Source organism: Mustela nivalis (genome assembly GCF_964662115.1).
Source record: "Mustela nivalis genome assembly, chromosome: 2".
Classification (NCBI taxonomy): Eukaryota; Metazoa; Chordata; class Mammalia; order Carnivora; family Mustelidae; genus Mustela; species Mustela nivalis.
This window is the reverse complement of record NC_139021.1, coordinates 131,689,847-131,714,875: the sequence shown is the minus strand read 5'-3', so window position 1 is coordinate 131,714,875 and position 25,029 is coordinate 131,689,847. Positions and strand designations below refer to the sequence as shown.

Genomic DNA, 25,029 nt, shown 5'->3' with positions numbered 1-25,029 from the left:
CCCCCGGTGTAGACTGCCATCCGGTCCTAACTACAGGGAGGCAGGTCATTTTAGAACCTGGAACACTTGGGAAGACCACCTGAGCAGGTCCTGCCCAGGAGACGGAAGGGACCATGAAGGCTCTGGGTATGCGTAGGGAGGGGAAACAGGAGGCTTAGGATGGGAGGCGCAGAGAGAGACGAGAGGAGGTCCCCCGCGCAAACGTCCCTCACTCAGCACTTTGCCCGTTCCCTGAAGGAGGACACGGCCTTCTAAGCTTTCCCCTCTTGTGTCCCAGGATGCAGGGACAGTACTGACCAGGCTTCCCCAACCCCAAATCAAAACCCAAGACCTGCCAGGGATCCATGTCCCATGGAGACAGAATCCGACCCTGGGGATGTCCCAGAGCCCTGCTTCCAGGGCCACCATTGGCAAAGCTGGCACTCGAGCTGGTCCGATGGGCCCGTGGGCGGTTGCCCAAGACCCTTCCTGCCACTTCATCTTGCCCATCTGTGGGCTTCCTTCTGGCCCCTGCCACGATTTCCTTGGGAACTGGGTCTGCTTCTCCTGCTGGGCCACGAGCAAGCCGACGGCAGCGCTCTGCAGCCTGACAGGCCAGGCAGAGCCCTGCCACAGCAGCCCCGCAATACATGTTGGTGGAACGAATGTGTGTATCTTCCAAAATCATGCAACGGGTCCTCGCCTTAAACAGGCCCTCCTCACTCCCTGGGCTGCTGGAGCAAACCAAGCAGCGCAGGAGGCCTCTGCTTCGGGAAACCCAAACCTCACCACTGTAGCTTCCACCTGGTGTAAGGAAAGTGACAGCGGTCCCATTTGCAGCTGACCTCCCCTGCGGACCCCCTCCCCCTGCCCACCCCGTGTGTGCCAGCACCCGGTGGGGCTCAACAGATCACTGATCGCATATTCAGAGCCTGGGTAGGGGGCCCTTCCGGCTCTCCTAAGCCCTGCAGCTGTCCATCCCTGACTCAGTTACACTGTAGCTGTTTGAATCATTGGGACCAGCCATCTGCCCTCCGACTGCTTCTCTTGGATAGTCAGTCACCACGGAAAATCAGGAGCTCAGTCCAAATTGTCTTTCTAGAATCCACTGGGAAAACCAGACATCTGGAGCAGGAGAGAAGGCAAGGCACCCAGGATGGAGTCCCCAAGAACAGGCTGAAGATAAAGGCCCCACAGGCAGTGTCTCCCTCGAGCGTGGATCCCAGGGAAACTCACCTTTGGCCCAGGGGGCCCGGGCAGCCCTGGGGGGCCGGGCTCCCCTCTGCCCCCTCCAATGGAGTTGCCGGCATCGCCTTTTTCTCCCTGGGGGCAGAAGGAGGGGGAGAGTGGGAACGTAACCATGAGTAGGCCTGCCCAGCTCCAGAGGGAGGTGGCCCATCCCTGTCTTTTCTCCCCTTCCAGTTCCAAGGAGTGGGGGCAGCAGACAACGCCTTGGTCCAGGCTGGGCACAGAGGCCCTCAGAAGCCTGGCCTGGTCTCACTGGCCATGGGATGTAAGGAGAGACAGGACCTGGCTATTGCAGGGGAACAGGTATGAAGCTGAGCAAGAGACCCGTCACGCCTTGGGTCTAGACTGTTTCTCAGAGTGTGTCCGTGGAACCCTCCTCCTGGGGATGGGAAATATTTGAAATGTGGAATAAAGGGTCTGGTGGCCGAAGAATGTCAGGGAAGGCAGAGGGAAAGGAAGCAGCTCAGGCTCTTTGCCCACCAGGTGCTCTGAGTGTGACAGGAGAGTGTCCTGTGACTTTCCAAGGGGGCCTGTCTCATGCAGCTCTCCCCACACTCATTTGACCTCAAGTCTTCTTTTCTTTTTAGTGGAATGTCATGGAGCTCGTGTACTAGGGAGCGATTTTCAGAGCCGGTGCAAGGACATGGGATAAGGTCACAGCTCCTGGTCTTTGAATACGGACATTTTTGTCAATTGGGGCCTCCCACGTGGTATAGCACGCAAGAATCTTTCTGTCTTCCAAGGACACCTCTGATACTGGGGCCCCTGGATGGCCAGAGCTGGGAATGTAGGCGCGGATGAACCCCAATGCCTTTACATAAAACCCACCATTCTGGGCTTTCTGATACCCACCTTCTGCCCCAGGAGGCCGAGTAGCCCAGGGGAGCCTGCCGCCCCCTTTTCACCCTGTGGAGGGAATGCAGACAGTGCAGGGTTAGGAACAGTTTCTCCAGGCCAACTGGGAAGGCCCCAGCCCCTCCTGCAGAGAAACTTGGCTTTCTCTGCTTGCCTCCCTGCCCCTCCGTGGGCCATTTCCCCCCGAGACCCCCATCCGCACCGGATTCCTTTCCTGAACCACTTCACACTGGTGAGGGCCTGGGTCATTGTTCTCCTGCTCCCATATGGGCTGGGCCCTCATCATTTACAATCAAGAGGCACCAAGAGCGCTTAGCTCCTTTTGGGGGCATCTTCTGGGAGACCTGAGTGGTATAGAAGGCCAGCAGTTGGGGATACAATTCCTTTTAACCACTCTGTTCTTTTCATTTTTTAAATGTCCAGTGCGTAGAGGCCCACGGTCTCTGCTGACTCCTCCCTGCCTCCAGGGAACACAAACTTCATCTCACTAGACTTCTCCTTTGGAGGACCATTTTGAGAAGTTTGCTTCCTGTGATGGGTTGGCTTCTGTCCTCCCCAAGTTCGTGTGTTGCAGCTACTTCCTGTAGCTTAGAATGTGACCTTCGTGGGAAATAGGGTCATTACAGACATAACTGGCGAAGTTATGAGGTCACACTAGAGTAGGGTGGGCCCCTAATCCAGTATGACTGGTGTCCTTATAAAAGGGACATTTGGATGGGGGGATTGGCACACCAGGAAAACACCAGGTTAAAATGAAGGCAGAGATCGGAGTGATAATTCTACAAACCAAGGAACACCAGGGATGCCAGATGCAAGGAACACCAGGGATGCAAATGGCCAGAATCAAGGAGAGAGGCAGGGAACAGATTCTCCCTCCCAGCCTGCAGAAGGAGCCAGCCCTGCTGGCACCTTGACCTTGGGCTCCTGGCCTTATTGTGGGACAATAAGCTTCTGTTGTTTGATTCACACAGCCTGTGGTCCTTGGTTCAGGCATCCCTTGCAAGCTGACACCCTGCCCTAAGCATCTTTTTCCACCAAGAAGAACTTTCTTCCCCAGGACACGCATCTCAGAGCCCTGCTCTCACTGCACAAATAAAGAGGCTCCAGGGCTGTGCGTGACCCCTTCCCAGTCTCAAGGGACAGAAGCAGCCTGTCTCCTCAATTCTTCCAAAGCTCCCTCTTCTATACCATGAGGACAGCACTTGGCACTCCCAGAGTGGCCCGTATTGGGAGAGCACCCCAAGAGTACCCCACCAGGTCAACACCCGAGGGCACCCCTCTCCATAGCTGGATGGCTGCCCATTCTTGTAGCTAATAATAGAAACGGAGGGCCCTGGGGTCATAATTTGACAGGTGTCTCAGTGAATTTTCCAGCTGAAGCCACAGAGGATGCCACACCAAGTCTTTGACTGTCATCCCCTTGCCACCTGCCCTTGGGTAGAAGCTAAATGACAAAAGAGCCTGAAGCCCATCAAGGAAAGGGAGGGAGCCAAGTGTGGGCCCCTTTGATGGGCAGGAAGTCCTGACCCCCCCCCCTTCCCCGCAGCTCCACCTGCGCTGTGCCTGGGGTATGCCGGAGCTGGGGCCTAGCCCGAAACAGGCTGAGTCTAAAGGGGAAGGATGCAGGTGTTGCCCTTCAGAGACCCTGGGGGAGAGGGGACGGATGGAGGGAAGGCCTCCTCCTGCTGGTCTTTCCTCCTGGGAACCAATGCTTTGGAGGAGGGACGGTGTGCTCCCGAGTGTAGGATTTCTAAAGTTTTCCCAGGCCATCCGGGCACTCCCCTCTTCCAGGGGACACATGCACCCTGAACATACTGCAGGTAGCACGTGAACCATGGGGTTGGAGCACGAAGTGTGGGACCAGCAGAGGCCAGTCTGAAGCGGACACACGCTCAGAGACACAATATCCTACCCTCTACCCCCTCTTTCCTGGCAAATCTGGGGTCCCTGGCTTTCCTACTGCTCCTGGGTCTCCTTTTGTGGTAAGAAGAGAAAGTCACTGATAAGAGGACTGGGGGTGGGTGTTGAGGGGTAGGGTGGACAGTGATGGTAAACTAGCGTTTCCAGAATACTAGTCCCATATGACGTTCCTCTTTAAAAAAGGAGGCTCTAGTCAAAATGTTTGGAAATGCCGCACCACCAGAGATTATAGTTTTAGAGATCCCCAGTATACATATAGCCTCCTAAAGGCTCTGAGAAGGTCTGCAGTAAAACAAAACAAAACGAAAACTGAAATACTTTTAAGTCTGTATTTCCCAGACTTATTTGGCATGGAAACTTTTTTCATGTTACATCCCTTGTAGAACGAGAGAAGAGACACAGAGCCCTGCAGGCACAGGGCACAGGAGTTACTGCCTGCTGGAGCTGGTGTGCAGGCAAACTAACTGAGCTCCAGGCCAGAATCCAGGGAGGGGAAGGCATTCCTGGCCAGCAGGCCCCTCCTGGGTGGGCCCTCCTCTGCTCAGTCAGGTCCCCAGCTCCAGGCCGGCTTCAGGGGAACCAGGAGCATAATAATAGCAGCCACTGCCGCCTCCCCCCATGCTTGATGCTTCATGCAGCCCAGAACATTCCCTCTGAATCAGTACCTTGGCTCCTGGGGTCCCTGGCTCACCCTGTGTGGAAACAAAGAAGACTCCAGTAAAAAGATGAAGGAGAAAGAGCGAGAGCTGGTGCAGGAGTAAACGAGCAAAGGTCTTCATGGGGTGTGTGAAGCATCTGGCCTGCCCAGGACTTTCCTCTGCCTAGGCTTCAGGTCTCAGGACAAGGGAGGCCTCCTGGACTCTTCCCGATTCATCCCCCAAGTAAGGGATGTGACAAGAGTGAGAGCAGGCAGAGAGAAGGAAAGGGCATTGGCTTTGGACACAGTGCCCCCTGTCCGTGGACCTGCTGGGAGATCCACCTTTGTGCTTCTGGGGGTCCCCATCCGTCTGCCTGCTGACCAGATGCGGTTCAGGTGGGGTTCAGGGGAAGGACTCCTGCTCTCCTCTCGGGAGCTCTGCAGGCACGCAGCTGCTGGATTCCGAGGTATAAAGGAAAGTGCTGGGCTCCCTTGCTTACGGGCAGGGCGCTGTTTTCCCTGAGGCCAGCAAACCTTTGCAATGTACTTTGCAGGGCTCAGTTAAACATCTCTTGGTCAAGTTGTGCATAATGGCATAGATGTTGCCTTAAGAGAGATATTTCTGGATCCCGTCTGCACCCTCCTTGGCCCAGCGGCCACCCCACGGAGTCCTTGAAGCCCCGGCTATGTCTTCCTCTCTCCTTCCCTCCCATCATGCCCTTTATATGTGGAGTGATACCCTTCCACTGACCTTCATCCCAGCCACAGCAATTCCAGGAGCTCCCTGGTGGAGAGAAGAAAAGGGCATGGTGACTTTCCACAGCTGAGGCAAGCAGGGAAGGAGTGGCCAGCCTCCCAGCCTCCCCTGGGGCGGGGTGGGGAGGGGATACGGAGGCAGACGGCTTGCTTCTGCCTGCTGCCCAGGCCCACGGCAAAGGTGGGTGGCAGAGTCTGGCACCGGGACCGTGGGTCCCCAGGAAGGCAGAGGTTCTGAGCTGCACCGCTGAGTCCCCCAAGCTTCCCACCCACCTGCTCAGTTCCCAGGCCCTCGCATCAGGGAGCCCAGGAGTGTCCAGGTCGGGGTCTCTCTGGGGTGCCACGTGGGGAGGGCTTCAGTGGGAAGGGAAAGGAGGAGGAGGAGATGGGAAGGGAAAGGGGTAGAAGGGAACGCAGTGTGGAAGGGGAGAACAAGAGAGGGTGTGCGGGTAGGATTCTCCCAGAGCAGCTGGGAGTGAGCCCCATTTCCACATCAGCCCACGACCAGCCACTCTGAGGTAAATAGGCTGCCCAATGTGCCACTTAGTCAATCCCAAGGGCAGGTGATTTTTAGGGAGTCCCTACTCCCCATGTGGGTGAGTATGCTCCCCACTCCTCAGCTGGAGCTGAGCTTAACCAAGACGCCCGAGAGGAGGCCCGGCCACGTCAGGAGGGCACTGGGGAGTGCTGGCTCCTGGGCCAAACGGAAGCTCCCCCCCGGAGCAGGCTGGCACCGCAGGGAGAGAGGGCTGGGAGGAAACATGTACCCTGTCTTCATGTCTCCCCAGTGGACCTGGGAAGGAGAAGGAGCTGGGCCTCCCAGGTGTCCCAGAACTTAGGAGAGAGGGCTGGAGCTCAGGGAGGGGCTGGTGGGGGGAGGGCTGGGCAGGGAAGGGCAGGTACCTTCGCTCCGTGTTTGCCGGGCATCCCTGGCATGCCCCGTTCTCCCTGAAGGAAGAAATAAAAGAAGCGCTGAGAAGAGGCCCGGACTTGCCTGAGGCCTCGGCCCTTGAAGCACGGCCTGTGGGGGTGTCCAGATCTCCCTGCTGGCTGGTCTGGAGGGTCGGGACTGCCATCCAGCTCACGATGAGCTCCGAGGATCCCGCAGCCCCTGCAGGCCGCTCCTCTGAGCTCCGTGAACTCACAGAAGGGCCCCCGAGACAGACAGTCTTGCCAGCAGAGTCCGAGTCCCGGAGCAGATGCAGAAAGAGTTGTGAAGGTCCTACTACCAGCCTGGAGGCGCAGCTGGGTCAGCGCTCCGTGCACTTGACCGCTCACCTGAGCAGCCCTCCCTCTCACCGCCGCCTAGCACTTCCTGCACCATTCTCACACCAGAAGCTTTGCTCTCGTGGTACCTGCTGGCTGAGCACACAGGCTTCTGCCTCTCTGCTTCATCTGGGGCTCCCCTTCCTCCCAGCTAAGCCTAAGGCCTCCCGGGAGCTCATGGGTCCTGGCCCGGCACGGCGGAGGGCCAGTCTGTGGTTTGGGGCGTGGAGGCAGGGTGCCGTCTGGAACCCATCTGGGGGCACCAGGAGAGAGCTGTGGCTTCGGGACATCGTGGGGTTTGCTCTATGATCTCAGCGGTGTCCCGTCTTTCTCCTTAACCTCTTTTCCCTCCCCATGAAAATGCCAAACCTATGGGGCAGGGATGCGAATTCAGGACGGACAGGAAGGAGATGGGGTTGGAGATGACAGTCAGTGACAAATGGAGGTCAAGGGCAGATGAGTCAGTGGGTGCCTGGGTGGCTCAGTGGGTTAGGCGTCTGCCTTCAGCTCAGGTGTCGTGGGATCGAGCCCCGCATCGGGCTCTCTGCTCAGCAAAGAGCTTGCTTCTCTCTCTCCTTCTGCCTGCCACTCCCCCTGCTTGTGCTCTCTCTCTCTCTCTTTCTTTCAAATAAATAAATAAATAAATAAAATCTTTAAGAAAAAAAAATAGTAGAGGAGTCAAGACCAACCCACTGTGTCAGAGAAGGGAGTGGCACTCAGGAAAGGAAGGAGGGCAGCCCCTGTCTCTGTGAGTTGAGCCCCAGATGAAGTGCCAGCTGGGGCTCCAAATGCCAGCAGTGACAGGACAGGGTGTGAGCCCTCTGCAGCAGCTGCCTGCGTCTGAAGGCATCTGAAGTCTGGGCACAGCACCACGGGTTCCTGACAGACTGCATCCCAGCTCAGCCTCCCCGCTCAGGTCTCAAGAGCTGTGGCCTTCAGGCCAGGCCGCAGTTCCCACAGGCTTACCAGCAGAAGGGGAGACTGGTCCTACCTGGCCTCCAGCTTTTCCGCTGACCTCATTTCTTCTCTGCCATCTTCTGGGAAGTTCTATGCACCCTCCTGCTTGCCAAAGCTAGCACTTCTTCCGACCTCTCTCCTCCATGACTGGGCCTTGGTGCTGGCGTGCCGGGAAGCTCCCCAGGACAGTTAACACCCCTTTATTGCCAAACAGCCGCTGCCTGGCCTTGACCTTAGAAGAGGGGCCAGGTTTTCCATCCTCTGCTTCCTTCCCAGCCTCATCACCTGACGTCCTAATACCTACCACCTGTCTCCCTGGAAAAAAATCACCCATTTTCAGGACTCTATGCCTTTTTTTTTTTTTTTTTTTTGAGAGAGAGAGAGAGAGAGAGAGAGAGAATCTCAAATAAGCTCCTTGCTTGCCCAGCAAGTCAGGCTCCACACCCTGATGTCAGGCATGGAGCTGAGGTGGGACTCGATCTCACGATCCTGATATCATGACCTGAGCTGAAGTCAAGAGTCAGATGCTTAACCACCTGAGCCACCCAGGATTCTATGTCTCTCTGTTGTTCCCTCAACTGGACCCCCTGTTCATTGTTAGGGGTCGTGGTAAAATATCTCCTCTATAAGGCTTTTCACTATGCCCGTCACCCAGGGCTGGTTCCTGGGTGCAGTGAGGGACCACTTGGCATTTGTGATTGATGTGTACAAATTCATGTCTGCCTGGGATGGTTCACCCCAGTCCTCCTTGGGCTAAGTCTCTGAATTCTGCAAAACGCCCAGAATCTTTAGCTCCCAACACAGGAGCCCTTCCTCACCCTGGCCCACTAGGACCTTGGAGCCACAGGCAAGGTGAGTGGAGCCGTCCTCAGGAAGTAAACACAGAGGAGTCACTGCCACAGGCTCCACATTCTGGGAAATCCCTCTTGCAGGCCATTAACTGTGTCTGCCATGGGCCTGCTACGAGGCTAAAACTTTCCATTTTTCCTCTATTCAATCTCCAAGACTCCTCTCCAATGTGACGATGGATTTTACTCCTGTTTCACAGGTGAACAAACTGGCTCAGGGAGGCCATGTATGACCGCCAAGGTCATGCCGAGCAGGGACTGGAACGTAGGTCTTTGTTAAAGCCCAGGTACTCATCCCACTAAGCCAACGCCAAGCATCCGATGGGCAGATTCTCAAGCCCCTCTCAGCTGGAGGGCCCTCAGGTCCGTGCTGCATCAGGGTGAAGGGGTCAACATAGGAGGGCAGGAGGAAGGAGCTGAGCAGGGCCCTGCCAGCCTGCAGAGATCTGCTCTGTGGCCAGCAGAGGGCGCCACAGGACCTTGTCAGAACACGAAGGAGTCAGAGCCCCCTCTTTGGGAGCCCCCGCTGAGGGGCTCTGTCACTCTCTCCTTCAGAGGAACAGGCTCTCCTGCTAACATTCCAGCTGGCCCAACCAGGTTGACTTAGCCTTGAAGACACCCGGGAGACAGAGTTCCCATGGTTGGGGAGGTACAAGTGGGAGCTTGGCCCTTCCTCTTTCCCTCAGCCTTTCCTCAATGCCGCTGTCCGCCTCCTCTCGCTTCCATCTGGGGCAACTGGCCGGGAGTCAGGGAGGCTGTGTGACCTTAGGTAAGCCTCTCTCCCTCTCGGGGCCAGGATTCTCCTCTGCGAAGTGAGTTAGACTCCAGACCATCTACCCACCACGGCTCTACCCCTTTCTCCAGCCACCTCCAGCCCTGCCTACCTGAGGCCTTTCGCTGGGAGAGAGGTTGGAGCTGGGGGAGGGGACGTTGGGTCTGTTGGTGGCTGCAGAGCAAGGCTGTGGAGATGGGAGTTTAGCTGTGGGGGAAAATGCTGGTCTAGGACGGGTCTCAGTGGGTCTCTGCTTTCCCTGCCTCCTACTCAGAGGGACAGCTGTGAATGCTTCAGCAAAGGCGGGGCGGGGGTGGGTTCTGCTCGAGCCCCATCTCTGGGCTTCTGTCTCCAATCTCAGCAGGAGCAGTGTAGAGTAAGCCCAGGGGAGTGAGGGTTTCCTGCTAATTGGGGTTGTCCTCAGCCTTTGTGGGCTTGTAGGCAAAGACAAAACCACCCTCTCCAGGGAAATCCGGGCCCCCTGGAGCCTTGTAAGGAGGCAGCCCTCCTCGTTAGCAGGGCTGACCTTCGCCCCTTCCCTCCCCTCTGGGTCAAGTCTCTTAATTCTACGGATGACCCAGGATCTCTTGATCCCATCTCGGGCCTCCCTCACTCCCACCCTTGCGTCGGGCAGGAAGCAGGGGTGCCCCCAGCTGACCCCGCCCGGCAGGCTCATTCCACTCTCATCAGGAGGGGCTTACCCCAGCCTGACCTCTGCCCCAGGGACTGGCCCAGTCTGACACCAGGAAGCACTGGTTCTTGGATCTGTGAGGTGAGACAGGACTGTGTCATTGTCAAGGACTTCGGGGTGCCTGTGGACAAGGGCACCTGTCTGCAGGGGGTGAGAAGGGGGTTTCTGGCAGCTATGGCTAAAAGGGGGACCATGACTTCTGTTCGCACAGTTTTCCCCCTTGGTATGTATTTGTGAGGGTCCTTTCCCCCATTTCCCTTCTTAAGAACGTTCCTGTTTAAAAGGTTTAAGTTTGGAATTGGGCTGAATTTAGATTCACTAACTTGCAAGTGTCTTCTTCTTAAGTACAGAGAGAATTCTCATAGTCTGCCCAAGTCCAAGGTCCCCAGTTTATCCCCTCTATCTTTGCCTTCTCTATCCTCCCAAAAGGACCCCGGAAGCTCCCCCGATGGGCTCCTAGAGACCCCATCTGTCCACTCTGCAGCTGGGGAGCTGGGCACTCTGCCTATTGCCCAGGGGCCTGAAGCATGGATGGCAGAGGCTGCTGGCAAACCAGGTCGGAGACCCCCAGGCCAGAACACCCCACCACCAAGGAGCCTAGCTGCCAAGAACCCATGCCTGATTCCTGGCCAGAAAGGGGTAGATTCCAGTTACTGTGGCTAAGAAAGTTCTGGGTGAGCACGGGTGGGTAGAGAGGGGGCTGCCTGGAATGACCTTGAAGGCCGTCCCAGCCCTGCCTTTCATGATGCCACTGACTCTCCAGCTGGGCAGAGAGCGCCTTGCACCATCAGTAGGTTTTCTATTCTGGTCCCAGCTTCCAGGTGGAGGGACCCCCTGGTTACTGAGATGGGATGAAAGCCAGCTCCTTGAAGCCCCAAATGGCCACGCTCCTGACCTATGGGAGTGGCCTCTTAATTGGTGATTTACTGTTTGCTGAAAAAGCAGGGCAGGGACTTGGCAAGACGACACAGTCTGGAGGGAGGTGGGGGGCTTCAAGGTCAGCTCCCCAGCCAAGCAGAGGCCAGGCTGGAGGAGTGCAGGGAGATGAATGGACCTCCCTCCAGTGAGTCTCCCTAGCAGCCCAGCGCCCTGGGGAGGGCCGGGATGAAGCCGCTTCACACACAGACCCTTTGTTCTCTGTAGGGAGGAGGAAGGCCTGTGTGAGGGCTGTTGGGGGTTGTGGGGGGAGGCCAGCAGGGGGCTCAGGCCTGGGCCTGGACCAGGGCCCTTTCCTGAGCTGGGAAAGCCCGTGAGGCGGGCTCATGTCTCTTTCTGCCCTAAAGGGTTCCTAGGCCTCCCTTCCAGGAAAAGGCAGCTCATTTCCTTCTTTGCCGCCCTGGCCAGCTCCAGACAGGAGAGGACTGGGACGGGGGAGATGCCAGCTCCTCTGGTAATTAGGACCGGCAGGAAGTAATCTGGGGAATTACCGGGGTCAGGCGCCCCATCGAAGGCCAGGGCTTTGGAAGGGCAGCTGGCTTGTAATCTCGATTTGAGATCGGTTGATTTTGTAGTTAGCTCCAAAAAGAAAAGTCAGCTCTAATTAATCTGTGGGTTTTGGAGTGTGGGAGAAACAGGGCCCAGAGAGCACAAGCTGGGGGCTGGAGGCCGGCGGGTTGAGACTCTCAGCCCCCGAGAGGCCTCATTTCTGAGGCCCATGCCTCAGATCTCTGGTCGGCTTTATTTTAAATGGTCTGGATGTCCCCAGGGGGATTTCATGGTTGTGAAAGAAAGTGCTGTCCCCATCCTAGGAGACCCGGCCATCTATGGCGTCCTTCGCCTGGAGCGCTCTGCTGCGCACGAATGCCGCGTGAGGCCTGGGGTTCCTCAGGCCCTCTGAGAGCAAGAGGGGTCCAGTGCTGGGGGACAAGCTGAGACAAGCTGCCTTTTCCTGCCTTTAATGGGAGTCTCAGGACCTTGCTAAGTCCTTATGGAAATCATCTGGGGGATCAGTGCCCATGCCCGACACTCCACTTCCTGGGTTCTTTGACTGAAACGCATCAAGGACCCCAAGGTTGGCTCACAGAGAGCCTAGGAAGCTCAGAGAAAAGCCTGAATCCAGCCCTAGCCTTTTCCCTCAGGAAAGAGATCAGCCCAGCTCCCACCTTCTTTCCTTCTAGGAGAGGAGACCCTACGGGAAAGTGGAAATTGCGACGCCCGCTCCCTTTTCTGGCTCAGAAGGCCCACGTAGTAAAGTCATTCGGGGCAAGGATTTGGGATAAGTCGCAACTGGTTTTACTACTCCCTGGCTGTGGACCTTCCAGACCTCTGTGGGCCTCAGTTTGCTCATCTGTGAAACAGGACCAAAAATAAAGCCTTCCTCTCCAGGTTGTTCTAAGGATTCAGTAATATGATGTGGGGCCAGTGGCACGCCCACAGCTGGCCTGTCCAAAAGGCCAGTGAGGCAGTTGTAACAATGCTAGCTGTCGTTCTGCAAACACGTGTCCACCCATGTAGCCCCTTGCTCTGCGCGGCAGAGTGGAATGATCAGGCCTTTTGCAGATGGATTGAGGAGAGGCGAGAAAGCCCAGTAGGGCAGTCAGAGTCAGCCGGACCAGCACCAACACCCTTATACATAAGCTCCCAGCAGGTTTTGTGACCCACATACAGTCTGACATACCCACCATTCCCCTTGAAAGAGAGCCAAGGAGTAATGTTTGAAACACACTTTGTATCTTACAACTTACTTCAAGTAGATGAGCGGTCATTAATTCGGATCACATTGGTACCACGTGGGTGAGTGAGCAGCCCCCCCTTGGGTATTTGGGTGGAAGGGCTGGTCCCAAGCAGAGCTGGGGGCAGCTCAGGGTCTGCTGGCCCCACTGGCCTTTGATCCGAAGGAGCTAGAAAGGAAGCCTGCCCTGCTGGCCTGGCTGGCCTTTGGGAGGATGCTGCGCTGTCCAGCCGCCCTGGGGGCAGCGACAGTAGCAGCAGCCATGATGATGGGTGGAACTCTCATTAGCAAACTCCACAGGCCAGGAAACATCTTTGCTAAGAGTTAAAGTCTACCTTTGCTGAAAGAAAGGGATACCTGCAAGCGGACTGAGTCTCCAGGACAGGGCAATGAAGCAGGTGCGGAGTGTCCTTCCCTTCCCCCATGGGTTCCCCTTATACCCCAAACACAGGGGTGGTTCCATGCTTCTGTCCAGCTAGGCAATACCTGCCCCCCACCCCCAGCACTCATTCCTTCCTCCCTGGATGGTGGAGTGAGGGCAAACTCATCTTCCCAGGAGCCAGCTGTCTCCCCACACCTCCATGCCCCATTCTAAGCCGAGAGAGGAGGAGAGAGAAAAAGAGAAAACCGACGGACAAAGAAGGAGCTCGGGAGATAAGCCTCCGTGCTCCGGTGAAGGCACAGGGAGGAGGGTTGCTGCACGGTTAGCTCAGCCTAGCTGAGACCCTCTGCGGAGGCACTCACTTCTGTGCCTGAACAAGACTAGCGTCTGGGCTTGGCTGTGTGAGACCTGGCTTCCAGTTCCAGCATGACCCCTTAGCAGCTGTACCACCGTGGCTAGAGCAGCAACTTCTCATCGACACTGGGCGTGGGGGCAGGGGGGATGATGAGCTCTAACGGGCCATGGAAAGGACCAGGTGGGATGGGGACTGAGTGAAGTTGGGCTGAACCAGAGAGGACAAATATCGCCGCACTTGGCCCTGGGCATTCGCCTCTTTATCTCAGAGCTCTGACGGGAAGCAAACTTCTGCCTGGAGATAGTGGTCATTGACTCAAGACACCCGAGGCCCCAGTGGGGCCGGGACTGTGGGACGGGCACCTGTAGCCTGTACGAGTCACCTGACACCACAACCTTAAATTCAGGCCTCTCTATCCTCAGGACAGTAGACACCCCCCCAACCCAGCTCCTTTCCGGATGAACCAGATTTCCAGTTGGCCCACAAATGCAGATGACCGCCAGCCACTGGCATCCCCCTGACCCTGGGGGGACCTCTGCCTGCACCAGGAGGCAGCAAACCTTGAGAGTCTGTGTGTGTGGATGGAAGCAACCACAGAGGCTATTGTTTCCACTTCCTGACACAATACAAACTTCTCAGTGTATGTAGGGCTAATGAACGGTCCCCAGGTTTTGCCATTTCATCCCTCCCCCGACCCCCAAGCATCCATAAACCAATGAGGTGAGGGCAGCTGCCCGATTACAGAGTGCGAGAAATGTGCTCTCCCGTGCAATCCATCCCTTTCCCAAATCCACACCCCTCACTTCTTTGTCCTCCTGGAGTCCGGGTCCAGGGTCCGGAGTGCTGCGTGGGGGGCTCCCTGCGGATGGTGCCCACGCCTGGGCTTGAGTTGCTGCTCTGCCCCTGGCGAGGCAGGAACCTTTGGGCAAGCCTCTGGTGCCTCATTTGTGAGATGGGAGAAGAGTACCGGCCTCACAGGGCGGTCCCAGGGTAGGACAGCCTGGGCCCATGGTAGGCATTTAGTAAGTGGTGACTCTGGCTAAGATGATTTTTATTATTGTTAATGTAATGACCACCTCTGGGCTTTTGCTCAAATTGTTTCCCTGTCTAAAATGCCATGTGCCTTCAGATTTTGTGGTTGAAGGACCACAGAGGTGGGTTAAAAATGGCCACAAATGCTTTGCTCTCCCTCTCCCTCACCGCACCATCGCGGCACGACTTGGCTATGTGACTTGCAGGACCCCAGAAAGTGTGATGTTTGTAGATGCTTTGGGGAAGCTCTCGTGTACTCAGACTTGGCAGGTTTGAACACTGCCCTGGGCCTACTACGCCGGAAAACAATCTGTGTAGCCTACTGGGGGCCGAGAGGGTGTGGCGGGGAGAACAGCCCCCCCAGACAATGCCCCGCACCAGCCACCCAACATGTGGATTAGACTGCTTGGCCCGTCCGGCCCCATCTTCCATCATCCAGTGCAACTGAATGAGTGAGCCCAGAGGACAGTGGCAGAGCTCCCAGATGGTGCGCCCACAGACCCAGAATGAGAGAGAAAACATCCTGTGAAGCCGGGACGTTTGGGATGGTTTCTGTAGGTAACATACACCCACCCAGGCACCAGGATGGAGCTCGCAGGCTGTCTTCTCCCAGAAGACTTCCCAGACTCCTCCCAACCTGGACCTGACCTCTGTACTCGCCTGCCCACCCATATTCACACAATGCTTTGTGATGATCGATTAGCACAATCTGCCTCCGCTGCGTTATTTGTACAGGAGTCCTTCTGTCTCTCTACACCGGGAGTTGCCAGAAAGCAGGGCTGGCACCCTCAGCCCCATAGCCCCACCAGGCTCAGTGTGGAGCTCTGTGCAGAGCGGGCCCTGGTCATCTGCTCCTATCTGGGGGCCAGTGAGCACCTGGCCTGCCTTGGTAGAGACACAGGGATGCAGGTTGGTGGTAGGAGTCCCACCGGGGTCTGAGGTCGGGCCAGGCCACTGATGGCCTGAGGGCCTGCCCCTCTGAGCCTCCCCTCCTCCCCCACAACTGGAGACACGAACTCCTGTCCAGCCTACCTCACGAAGGTGAGGTTCACCCCAGGCAAGCGCGTGTGCAAACATGCGTGAACAAGACCAAGTCCTGCCCTTGTGGACGCTATGGTGGAGCCCAACGTGGGTTACCATGGGAGGCAAGGGTCCTTCCCCCCCCCTTCCTCCTTACCTTCCGGCCGTGGTAGCCCTGGATTCCTGGGTCTCCCTGGGGGAACAAAGAGAAAACCATCAGTGGGATTTCCCCAGATGCTCCACTCTGGCTTCACTCTGACCCTCACATTGCTGTTTCTTGTCTTCTCAATGACTGCCAGTCCTCCAGCCCTCCCTGGTATAAGAGCTCTGCGTCCTTGGAAACCAACAGGGACTCTTCTCTGCAGAACTCAACTCCACCTGCAGATGCATGGTGGAAAGGGTCCACCTGGCAGGGGCCAGGAGACCTAGATTCTGGTTTTGATTTCACCATTGACTCTCTGCCAAACCTGGACCAGTCCCTTCCCTAGCAAGGGCTCTCAGCCGCCACACATACAAATGGTTGGACAGGCTCAGTGCTTTGCAGCTTCTGGTCCCCAGAACCCTAGGGTCCCCCGCTTCAGAGGGAGAGCTGGTTTGATGTGGTGGGTTTCCAGAAAGGACGCCTAAGAGGCCCGATGATCCCGTATGTCCCTTCTAGTTCTGAATCTGTAGGAAAGCCTCTCTTATTGGGATGTTGTGACAGCGCCCTGGGCTGTCACAAGCTAGAGTATTCAAGCTAGAGTTTCCAACCAGACTCAGCTCCTCGGAGATGGGGACTGCAGCCTCCGTACCAGTCACAGTGCCTGATATGGCCAGGCACACACGAATGCAAGCTCTGTGGGACCCAAGCAGTTCCCAAGAGGAGGGTGGCACTGTGAAGGGAGCCAGGTGGGACCCAGCGCTCACGGAGGTCACGCTCAGCTCCGCACTGGGGAGCTGGCAGGGCCGTCTACCCTCCCCCACCGGCAGAGAGCGCTCCCACCCGTGCCGCATCATCGGGAAGGGCCCTCACCTTTGGTCCAGGAGGCCCGGGTAAGCCCTGTGGAAGCAAGAACAAGGTGAGTGGAGAAGGAATCTAGTGGCGAACAGGGCATGTCAGCATGTCCACCGCGGGGGCTCGGGACAGAGGAGCGCTCCAGGGGTTCTGAGCTCTGGATGTGCTAGAGAATAGAGCTCGAGAATCCTGGAACGGTGTCAGAAACCTGCGGAGGGCATTTGGGGATGACAGGCTCACAGCTCCCTTTGGAGCCAACGTGGGCGCCGTGGGCATCTCGGTTGTGCTCGCCCACTGGAAAATAGGTCAGCAGCAGCCGGTTAAAATGACAGTGTGGTCTGGTCTGCGCCCCTGCCCTCCCGCCTCCTAATTGGGTCCCCTCCCTGGGGCGCCGACCTTGCCCAACAGAGCCTTGGTTTTGCCTTTGGCCCTGCCAGCTTTCAGAGGAGGCTTCTGTCTCCTTCGGCCCGGGCGCTGTAACCACAGCACTCGGCCGTGGGGAGGTGGTGTGGGCCCCGGGCCTGCGGGAGCGGTGAGAGCCGGCTGGCTCCGCTGCGGTCTGGGGCCGAGGTTTGGGCAGCACACATGGGCTGGAGAAAAGCAAGATGGCCAAGTCTGGTCTGTGTCCTTGGGTTTCAAAACATGCTTCCTGGGTTTTTTTCTTTACAAACAACCTAACGAAGAAAACCACCGGGCTTGGGTTCATTCAACAAGTGGGAACTCCACATGTCTGGGGGCAGGGTGTAGCGGTCAGCAAAGGAGCGGATTTTGAGTATTTCTTGGGGGTTCTCTCAGCATGGTTGGGTTTAGCTCCCTAAATTTCACTTCCTTTCGGGTTTCCCGTTTTTCCATCTACAAACCCAGGGAATTGGGACTAATCTTCCTTCCCGGGGTCCCAAAACACAGAAATATTTAAAATCCACTGTGGGGGTCAAGCTGCAGCAAGGAGAGTGGGGGAAATTAGGCTTTCACGCTGAGCGGAGCTGCCAAGCTGGGTGCCCTGGGTGGTCAGAGCTGCTGCCCGGCCCAGAGGGGCCCTCCACGGAGCCTCAGCACTGACAGCTAGAGCCTCCACGGGGCCCAGCAACAGGGGAAGTGGCCGTGCTCCATGAATGACAGGGACCAGTGGCAGGGACACGGCCAACCTAGCCATTCCAATGCTGGACATCCATTGTATGAGGAGCACCAGAGAGGGACACAAACATTTACATTCAGGATCTATATCACAGAAGGGAACTAATTAATGACTCGGAAATCAGCCCAGCAGCCCCAAAATCCAGATCACGGGAGACTCCAGCCCAAAGAAAGGGTGTGGTTTGCGGTGTTAAATGAAAAACATAACGGGGCACAAACTGTTACATTACTCAGAACGTGACCAACCCGGAAAGTGTTTAGGGGCAGACAAGTCTACGGAGAAACATGCCAGGCCCCTCCGAGATGTTAATGACGGTGAACTCGGGATATGGCAAAATAAACAATTCAAATCGTTTTCTCTGTCCGTGTTCCCAATTTTTCACACCGCATGCATGATGCTTTTGTCATAAGAAACATAACCAGGCTCTTTTTCAATCATGTGAAAGAAACGTTATGAGACAGACTTTGTCCTTAATCCTGTCCCTTCAGTGACATAGGACATTTGTCTTGGCTCTAAGACCAAGAGAACCTGTTCTCTGCCAAGGTGGCCAGGTGCCGGCCCAGCTGCTCTGCTGTACCAACTAGGTCAAGAGAGCGGGGTCTTGGCTAGCACTTGGAAAAGGGGGACTTGGTAGACCCTGGGCTTGACCTACTCCTGCCTGAGCGTGGTCTTGCCTGGAGGAAGGGAGGCACCTGTTGGCACAGCACGACCCAGCAATTCTACCTCTGGGAATCTAAAACAGTGAACGGGACAGCTTCTGGAGGATTCCTTCCCTGGAAGGCAATGACTGCCATTGGGGTCTGGCCCCAGCAGCTGGGTCAGAACCGGAGTGTGATGGGTGAGTACGTCAGGGTGGGCAGCTTCTTGCACCAGCCCCCCACAGCCATTGACCTTGCTAAGGTGTTCTGCCCATTGGATGGGGACCTAGGTTTTTGTCAACGATGTAAGGTTTGGATGCTTCCAGAGAATGCTTGGGACAAATCTTGGGAGGGGGGTAAAGGAGAGAGGAAGGAGATACTTACTGATGGCCCCATGGGCCCTGGCAGTCCTGGGGGCCCCAGGGGTCCGCTCGGTCCAGGGGGGCCTGGTGGCCCTGGTGGGCCTTGGATGCCGGCCTGGCCCTGTTCCCCCTGATGTTGGTGGAAACAAGAGTTAGAGGGAGAGCCCTGGGCCCAGGGACCGCCTCCCGTCCCAGTGCCATGCACCCGGTGAAGGGCCCGTGGTGGGCTCTGGTGGGCAGGCGGTGTGGCGTGATGGTGGTGAGGCTGTGGTGGCGACTGCATGCAGGGACCCGTGGTAGCAAGGAGATGGTCAAGACATTAGGTCCCCAAGAGTGGGGTGTGGGGAGAGTCCAGAGAGGACCGGCTGCACAAACAGCCCCGGAGCAAGAGCCCTGCTGGGGGCAGAGACAGAGGCGTGAGCGAGGTGTTCCTGCCCAATAGTGGGCACGCTCCGGGCCCACTCAGATGCCCGGATCTAGCTCAGGGGGTCCTCAGCCCCGCCTGCCTCAGCCCCTCCCTCCATGTGGCGGTGACATCCTCTGGCTACGCTGGGCCTCCCAGGCATCAAATGACGGCAGCAGTTCTTTGTTTCTGCTGTCTGATTCTCTAACCCCAGTGTCCAAGGGGGTCCTTAGGTTAGAGGCCATGGAAGTTGGTTTGGCTCACTAAACAGCTGGACAAAAGATGTGGTGTATACATTTGGACTGGGGGCTTCTGATGTCACACCGGGAGCCCTGGCACGGGAGGCCCACATTCCCGAGGGCAGTCATACCCTTCAGGTGTGGCCTGGGTTCCCCAGGTGCCTCAGTCACCCTCCCCCATCCTTTCTGCCTGCGGCCTGCTTTGGTCTCTTCCGTCATCCATGCCCAGCCTCACAGGACAGTTGGGTTTGCAACCCTGAGCTTGGTTGACTTTGTCACTGTAAAGCGCCGTATGCCTGCGTGGGTCTTCAGGAGAGTTCTTTCGTCCTGTCCCCACTCGTCAGTCAGCTGGTCTGAGCCCAGCCCCCGTCACCCACTGTGCCTGTGTCCAGGAGGGGCTGGAGGCTCAGGGAGCTGGGGGTGGCATCGTGTTCCCTCAGGAGGAGGAGGAGAGAGCCTGGTCCATGTGATGCACCTCCTGGGGCTGGGGACCAACCGGGGTCATCCTAGATCTAGCCCAAAGCTGTCGTGTTGTTTTCTAAGTGAGCACTCCAGGGGCCATCTGGGCTCAGCTCCTGTGAGAAGGGGTCCATCCCTGCAGACAGACTAAAGCAGAAGAGCCTGGCAGGTGTGCAAGCTCCAGGCTGGGCTGCTGGGAAACAAGGGTGGCCAGAACCGCAGGCTGGCCAGCCTTCTTACTGAGCTCTCTGCAGCCCTCTGGGGCAGGAACAGGGGGCTGCAGTTTCCTGCTGCAACCTCACAGGAGGAAAAGATGAGTAGAAACGGGGTGAGCAACCTCAGGGCAAGAACTGGGAGATTCCAGCAGCACCTGCGGTCCCTCGCTGGGCTGGGGTGTCCTAGTGCAGAGGGCACACAGCACGGTCAGGCTGGGGCCCGGGCTCCATCCCCTCTACCCTCTGAGAAGACACTCAAAGGCACACAGAGTGTCTGTGGGGGAGGGGCCCGGGGTAGAAATGGGTCACGAGGCCCATTGCACGGAAGAGAAAAATAGGCTCAGAGAGGTTGAACTCCCTGGCTGAGAATCCCGTGGGGAGCTGGGACCCACACCTAGAACTCCAGACTGTTCTTAGTCATTCCAAATAAGCCCCCAGAAAAAAACCTGCTCACTGTCCAACTTTCTGCACTTTGGAAATGACCTCCAACACCATCTGCTAAGTACATCATATTTCATATAATTTCCTCTTTCGGCAAATGTTAAACTCAATATTTAAGTGTCTTACAGAGCCTGTAAAATCAATATTGGTTTATTGATAGGAAATGGACAGACCTTTTTACGTCCCATGATGGCTGGGGGCAGAAAAGCACTGTTCTCCAGGCAGACTCTGTGGCGGGCTGAGCACGGGCCCCCACGCTTCCCTCTCTACTTTGGAAACCAGCTCAGGGCGGCACAGAAAGTTCTGGCTAGCCCATGCCTTGCTCTTGAAAAGGGAGGCCATAATGTGCAGGGGCCTGGATGGAGTTCTGGGCACCTCCTCAGTTTTTCTGTTCATAAGGTGGGCATGATGGGTGCCTAATGCAACTAAGGCCAGGAGATGGCTGCTGGGGGCTGAGGCGAGCGACAAGTCTGAGAGCAAGGACAGCTCTTCTGGAATGGGGTCTGACACGGGAGGGTTGGGTGACTGGGGGGCTTGGTGCTTCTCTGAGCTGCCAGGGGGCCCCCCAAAGGGCCGTGCTTGGAGTAAGAGCTGGGAGCCCATAAAGGCTCTCGAGGATTTGGCTGTTGTAATGGGATATGCGGGCTTGGGTAGCACACGTGTCATGTGTCCCTCTGTATTTTTAGCTGTTAATTGGAGGGGTTTTTCAGCCTTGTTCAGTCAGATGCCTGAACTGCTGGACTCTGGGCTCCTGACTCTTGAGTGTGGCCAGATGGTGGCTCTGGGCCCTGCTGTCCAGCTTTCAGAGAGCATCTCTGAGCCCTGCCCTTTCCAGCATCCCCTCGGCCTTGGGGGTAACTCCTGCACAGTGTAAGGAGGGCTGGGGGCATAAGGACAGCTTTGGGCTGCCCAGCCTAGAATCCAGGTCCAACACCTATGCTGGCTCCCTAGCTCTCTTGTGTTCTGTTCTTTGTAACCTAGTCTTATCACAGCCTCCTGGGTTCGTAAGGCAGGAAGAAGGAAGCAGTTGCTTATAACGATGACACCCCTGGTCGTGGGCTACATTCCCTCTGCAAATGCCCTCACTCCTCAAACCCAGGTTATAAGGGATCGGGTGGTAAGCCATCCTTTTCTAAATATAAAGGGTATAGGTCCAACCGACAGAGCCCTGAGTGTGGGGTCTAAAGTCTTGGTTCCCCGGCTTCCAGTTCTGCCTCTCTCGCTGTTTGTGTGACTTTGGGCACAAATTCAGCCCTCTGGGCCTCAATCTGAGAACAGCACTGAAACAATGCCCGGAATAAGCGCTCTGCGAACAGCCCTATGCAGTAGAAATCGTTCATGTCCTCGTTTTACAAGTGAAAAAGCAGAGGCCCAGAGAGGTTAAGGCTTTTGTCCCCAATCCCACCGCTCAGAAGAGTCAGAGAAGCTCGGTGCTCTGCTATAGCCTGGGTGTGTGACCTCAGGCAACGGCCTTCATGTCCCCAAAGCCTTGATTCCTCATCTGTGAAATAAGCACGATCGTGCCCACGTCGCAAAGCGAACCAGAGAATGAAAGGAAATCAGACTTGTCAGATGTGCAGCGCGGGGGCCGGAACCCAGGGCTGGCTCTTGTAGCGGGGTGTTTCGAGGAGCCGTGGCATGTGGTGTTGGGGGGGTGTCCTGGGCTTGTGTACTTCCACATCTATGACACTCACGGGTCTGGTTTTGTCTAATTGACTTGAACTGAAGCAGAGCGAGGCTCTGCCCTTGTCTACAGTCCCAGCTGGCCCTCGGGGGCCCAGAGACCTGCCCAGCCCCTGGGGACGCCACGCATGGTCTGGACAAAGGGAAGGTGTCTACCTGGAAGGTCCGTCTTTTTATGACTGGGGGCGGAGCCAGACGCACTGAATTGAGGAGAGGCAGCAGCTGAGGAGAAAGATGAGTTGGAAGGCCAGAGGGCAAAGGCCAGAGATCGCAGGTGTTCAGAAGGATGCCGAATGTCGCCAGGAAGGCAGGGTGGCCAAGTGGGAGGCGAGGAGAGGAAGAGAGAAGAGTGATTAGCAGGCACGAGGCTTGGGGATGGAAGGCGTGGAGGGCACCCTCTCGCGGTTTGAGGGGCATAGCGCCGAGCTTGTTCTTGGAGGGCACGCCATCCCGGAAGGAGGAGTGTGGCCCTTGGGGAATTGGCCATCAGCACCCCTGACGGGGAGAGTGGTCCCCTGACACACAGCCCACCATTGCACCGCCGGCCCTGCCTGTGCCTGGCGGAGGATGGGGGCTGCTGGGCTGCGGGGGCGGGGGGGGCAGATACAGAGGCTCTGGGCAGAGCCACAGGACCAGCTAAATTGGTAGCTAGGCGGGGGTGTGTGGCAACCTCTGGGCTCTTCTTCTGGTTGAACAAGAAAGGCTAGCATCAGCAGATCTGGGAAGATGGTCAAGGGCAGTGCCAAGTTGGGCTCCCCGGGGGCTGAGCTGGCCGAGGGTGTGGCCTGTGTGGGCACAAGCTAAATGCTACCAAGGTCTGCCCCTGGGGCCGGTGGGTTTGGAAAATAAAGGCCAGGCAAGGATGTCTCCGGCATGTTCAACCACTTTTGGGGGAGAGGCCACGTTCAATTGCATTATCTAATGTGATTTTCATTTCTGGAAATTCTCCTTGCTTCCAGTTTTTCTACCAATGACAGCTGAGAGCCCCAAGCCTTTAGGAAATGGTTAGAGCCCATGTGAAAACAAAGATGGTGTATAATTGACCTCTGGTTTCTGAAAGCATTTTAACTCCCACAGAGCCCCTGGGATGAGTGTTAAGGACCAGGGGCCGCCTGGGCTGAGAATTGGGAGCCCACCCATGGTCTTTCCAGGTCCCTGCCACCTTTAGGGGCCACGGCTGCCCTGAGAGCCCGGCTACCTCCCACTGTGGGGCTCGGGGACGTGCAATGTTGGGCTGTGGTCTGGGGAGTCTCTCAGCAGAGAGGGGCCCGGAGACCTTCCAGAATCCACCAACCTTCAGGGTAATGATCTGGTTGGAGCGCAGAGCCGAGAGAGTGCTGCTCAGGTGCTCCTGGCGCAGGAGGGGACCGAGGTGGGAGACAGGGCGACCAGGGCGTGAGTGCGGGAGCCCACAGACATCACCTGCTTGACGCCTGCCCCAGGGTCCATCTGCCCTCCCTCCCCTCTCTGGGATGCTGCAGGCCTGGATCTCTCGTTATCCTGTGGGCCTGGAGGACGCCTACCCCTCCACCATTCCTACAGACCCTTTGGGAAACTATTGCTGCTCTCTCTCTCTTCCTCCCCCTCCTCCTGCTGCCCCCACCTCCCCCTACATCCACTAAGGACCAGTGATGACATACTGCCAACATGTCTGCCATTGTGTTGTCTTTTGTGCTGGGACACTGTCTTTCTTTCAGATAGCATAACAATTCCGTGAGCCCATCATTTCAAATCAGCACAGCTGACCTTCTGTTATTATACCAGGATCAGGCAGGCCGGAACCCCAGGGCCCCGGAGCACAGGCTGCCGACAGGCTCTGTCTGCACAGCTACCGGCTGGTACCCCCTTCCCGGGGCCCAGCCCTCCTTTGGCTTCAACCCCTGCCCCAGCTGTTTATGGGGAAGACCCCTGCAGCCTCTCGCTGGCCTGGGAAACCCAGGGGTCAGACTGTGGGTGGTGAGACACTTCCCCGTGACCTTCTGGATTCAAGTGACTCTGAGCCTGACTGGTGCTTGTCTCTCCTCTTTCCCTGGTCTCCTTGCCTGACAGGGGCAGCAGCCAGGGAGGCTACACCGTGTGTATGCTTCTGGGCACAGTGAGGCCCGTGGCATAGGGATGGGCACCCAAAGACACTAGGGTCTGAGAGTGACGTGTTTCTGGTCCCAGCTCACTGGGGCTTTCACCGGGGGGCCCACATCTTCACCCTCCCTGTCCCAAGAATAACCCCTGGCTCCCAGTGCTCACGTCTGCAGCTTCCTAACAGGACTGCTGCAGGCTTTGGGCTCTACATCCAGGGGCAAAACAAGGCAAAGGAAGGAGCTGGGGCCTGGGCGGGGCGGGGCGGGGGGTACTGGGAGACCATCCTAGCTCAGAAACCCCCACCCTGTTTGGAGAAGACCTCCTCCAGTCCTAGGGAGGCAAAGCAGAGGCTCTAGCCTTGAATCAACACAGTTGGCCCTCAGCTATCTCCCACCATTGAGGTCTGGGTCATCTGCAACAGTGACTAACCCAAAAGTCCCTCTGATTCAGCCGGGGCAGGCCGCCAGACACGCACACCCAGACTCTCTCTCTCTCTCTCACACACACACACACATACACACACACCTGGCAGGGAGTCAGACTCATGGACTCACACAAGCTACATGGCCTTACAGAGAAGGCAACACGCAGAGGGGACATTGGGCCAGAAACCTGGAGTTCAGGTGCATGCACACGTTGGAAAGCTTGTAAACAAACAGTCCTGAAGGCTGCCTTGCAGGGGCAAACACACGGAGACACGTGTGGGCAAACACGTGCCCACTGGAGACCAGCTCCGGTCAAGCACGCTACGGACCATCAGGCACACTTCTGGGGGCTACCTGCCCCCATGGCCACTGCTCTGGCTGCTGAGTGCAGGGGGGGCCTGGATGCCTCTAGTTTCCAAACTCTGGGGGTTCAGGGGCCCCCAGGTGGATGAGGCTGAACTGGGGGTGATGCTCCAGGAATGGATCTGTTTTAGGGGTTCACTTACCCGATGTGGGTACTCTCCACACTGACCCTGGGGAAGAAAGGGAGGGAAGGAGAAGAGGGCA

At 57.0% G+C, this 25,029-nt stretch overlaps 1 protein-coding gene across 4 annotated transcripts in view; it reads right to left on the bottom strand.

The window, feature by feature from the left end:
- Nucleotides 1-25,029, bottom strand: part of LOC309859977 (uncharacterized protein) — an 83,261-nt gene that overhangs the window by 32,984 nt on the left and 25,248 nt on the right. For all 4 annotated transcript variants that reach the window (XM_082721325.1, XM_082721326.1, XM_082721327.1 and 1 more), the window contains exons 11-20: nt 24,969-24,995; nt 22,115-22,180; nt 18,541-18,648; nt 16,402-16,428; nt 15,547-15,582; nt 6,299-6,343; nt 5,391-5,423; nt 4,668-4,694; nt 2,080-2,133; nt 1,216-1,302 (exon numbers count right to left, since the gene is read on the bottom strand). In XM_082721325.1, the coding sequence (XP_082577451.1) occupies nt 1,216-1,302; nt 2,080-2,133; nt 4,668-4,694; nt 5,391-5,423; nt 6,299-6,343; nt 15,547-15,582; nt 16,402-16,428; nt 18,541-18,648; nt 22,115-22,180; nt 24,969-24,995 (510 nt within the window). The remainder of the gene's footprint in view (nt 1-1,215; nt 1,303-2,079; nt 2,134-4,667; nt 4,695-5,390; nt 5,424-6,298; nt 6,344-15,546; nt 15,583-16,401; nt 16,429-18,540; nt 18,649-22,114; nt 22,181-24,968; nt 24,996-25,029) is intronic.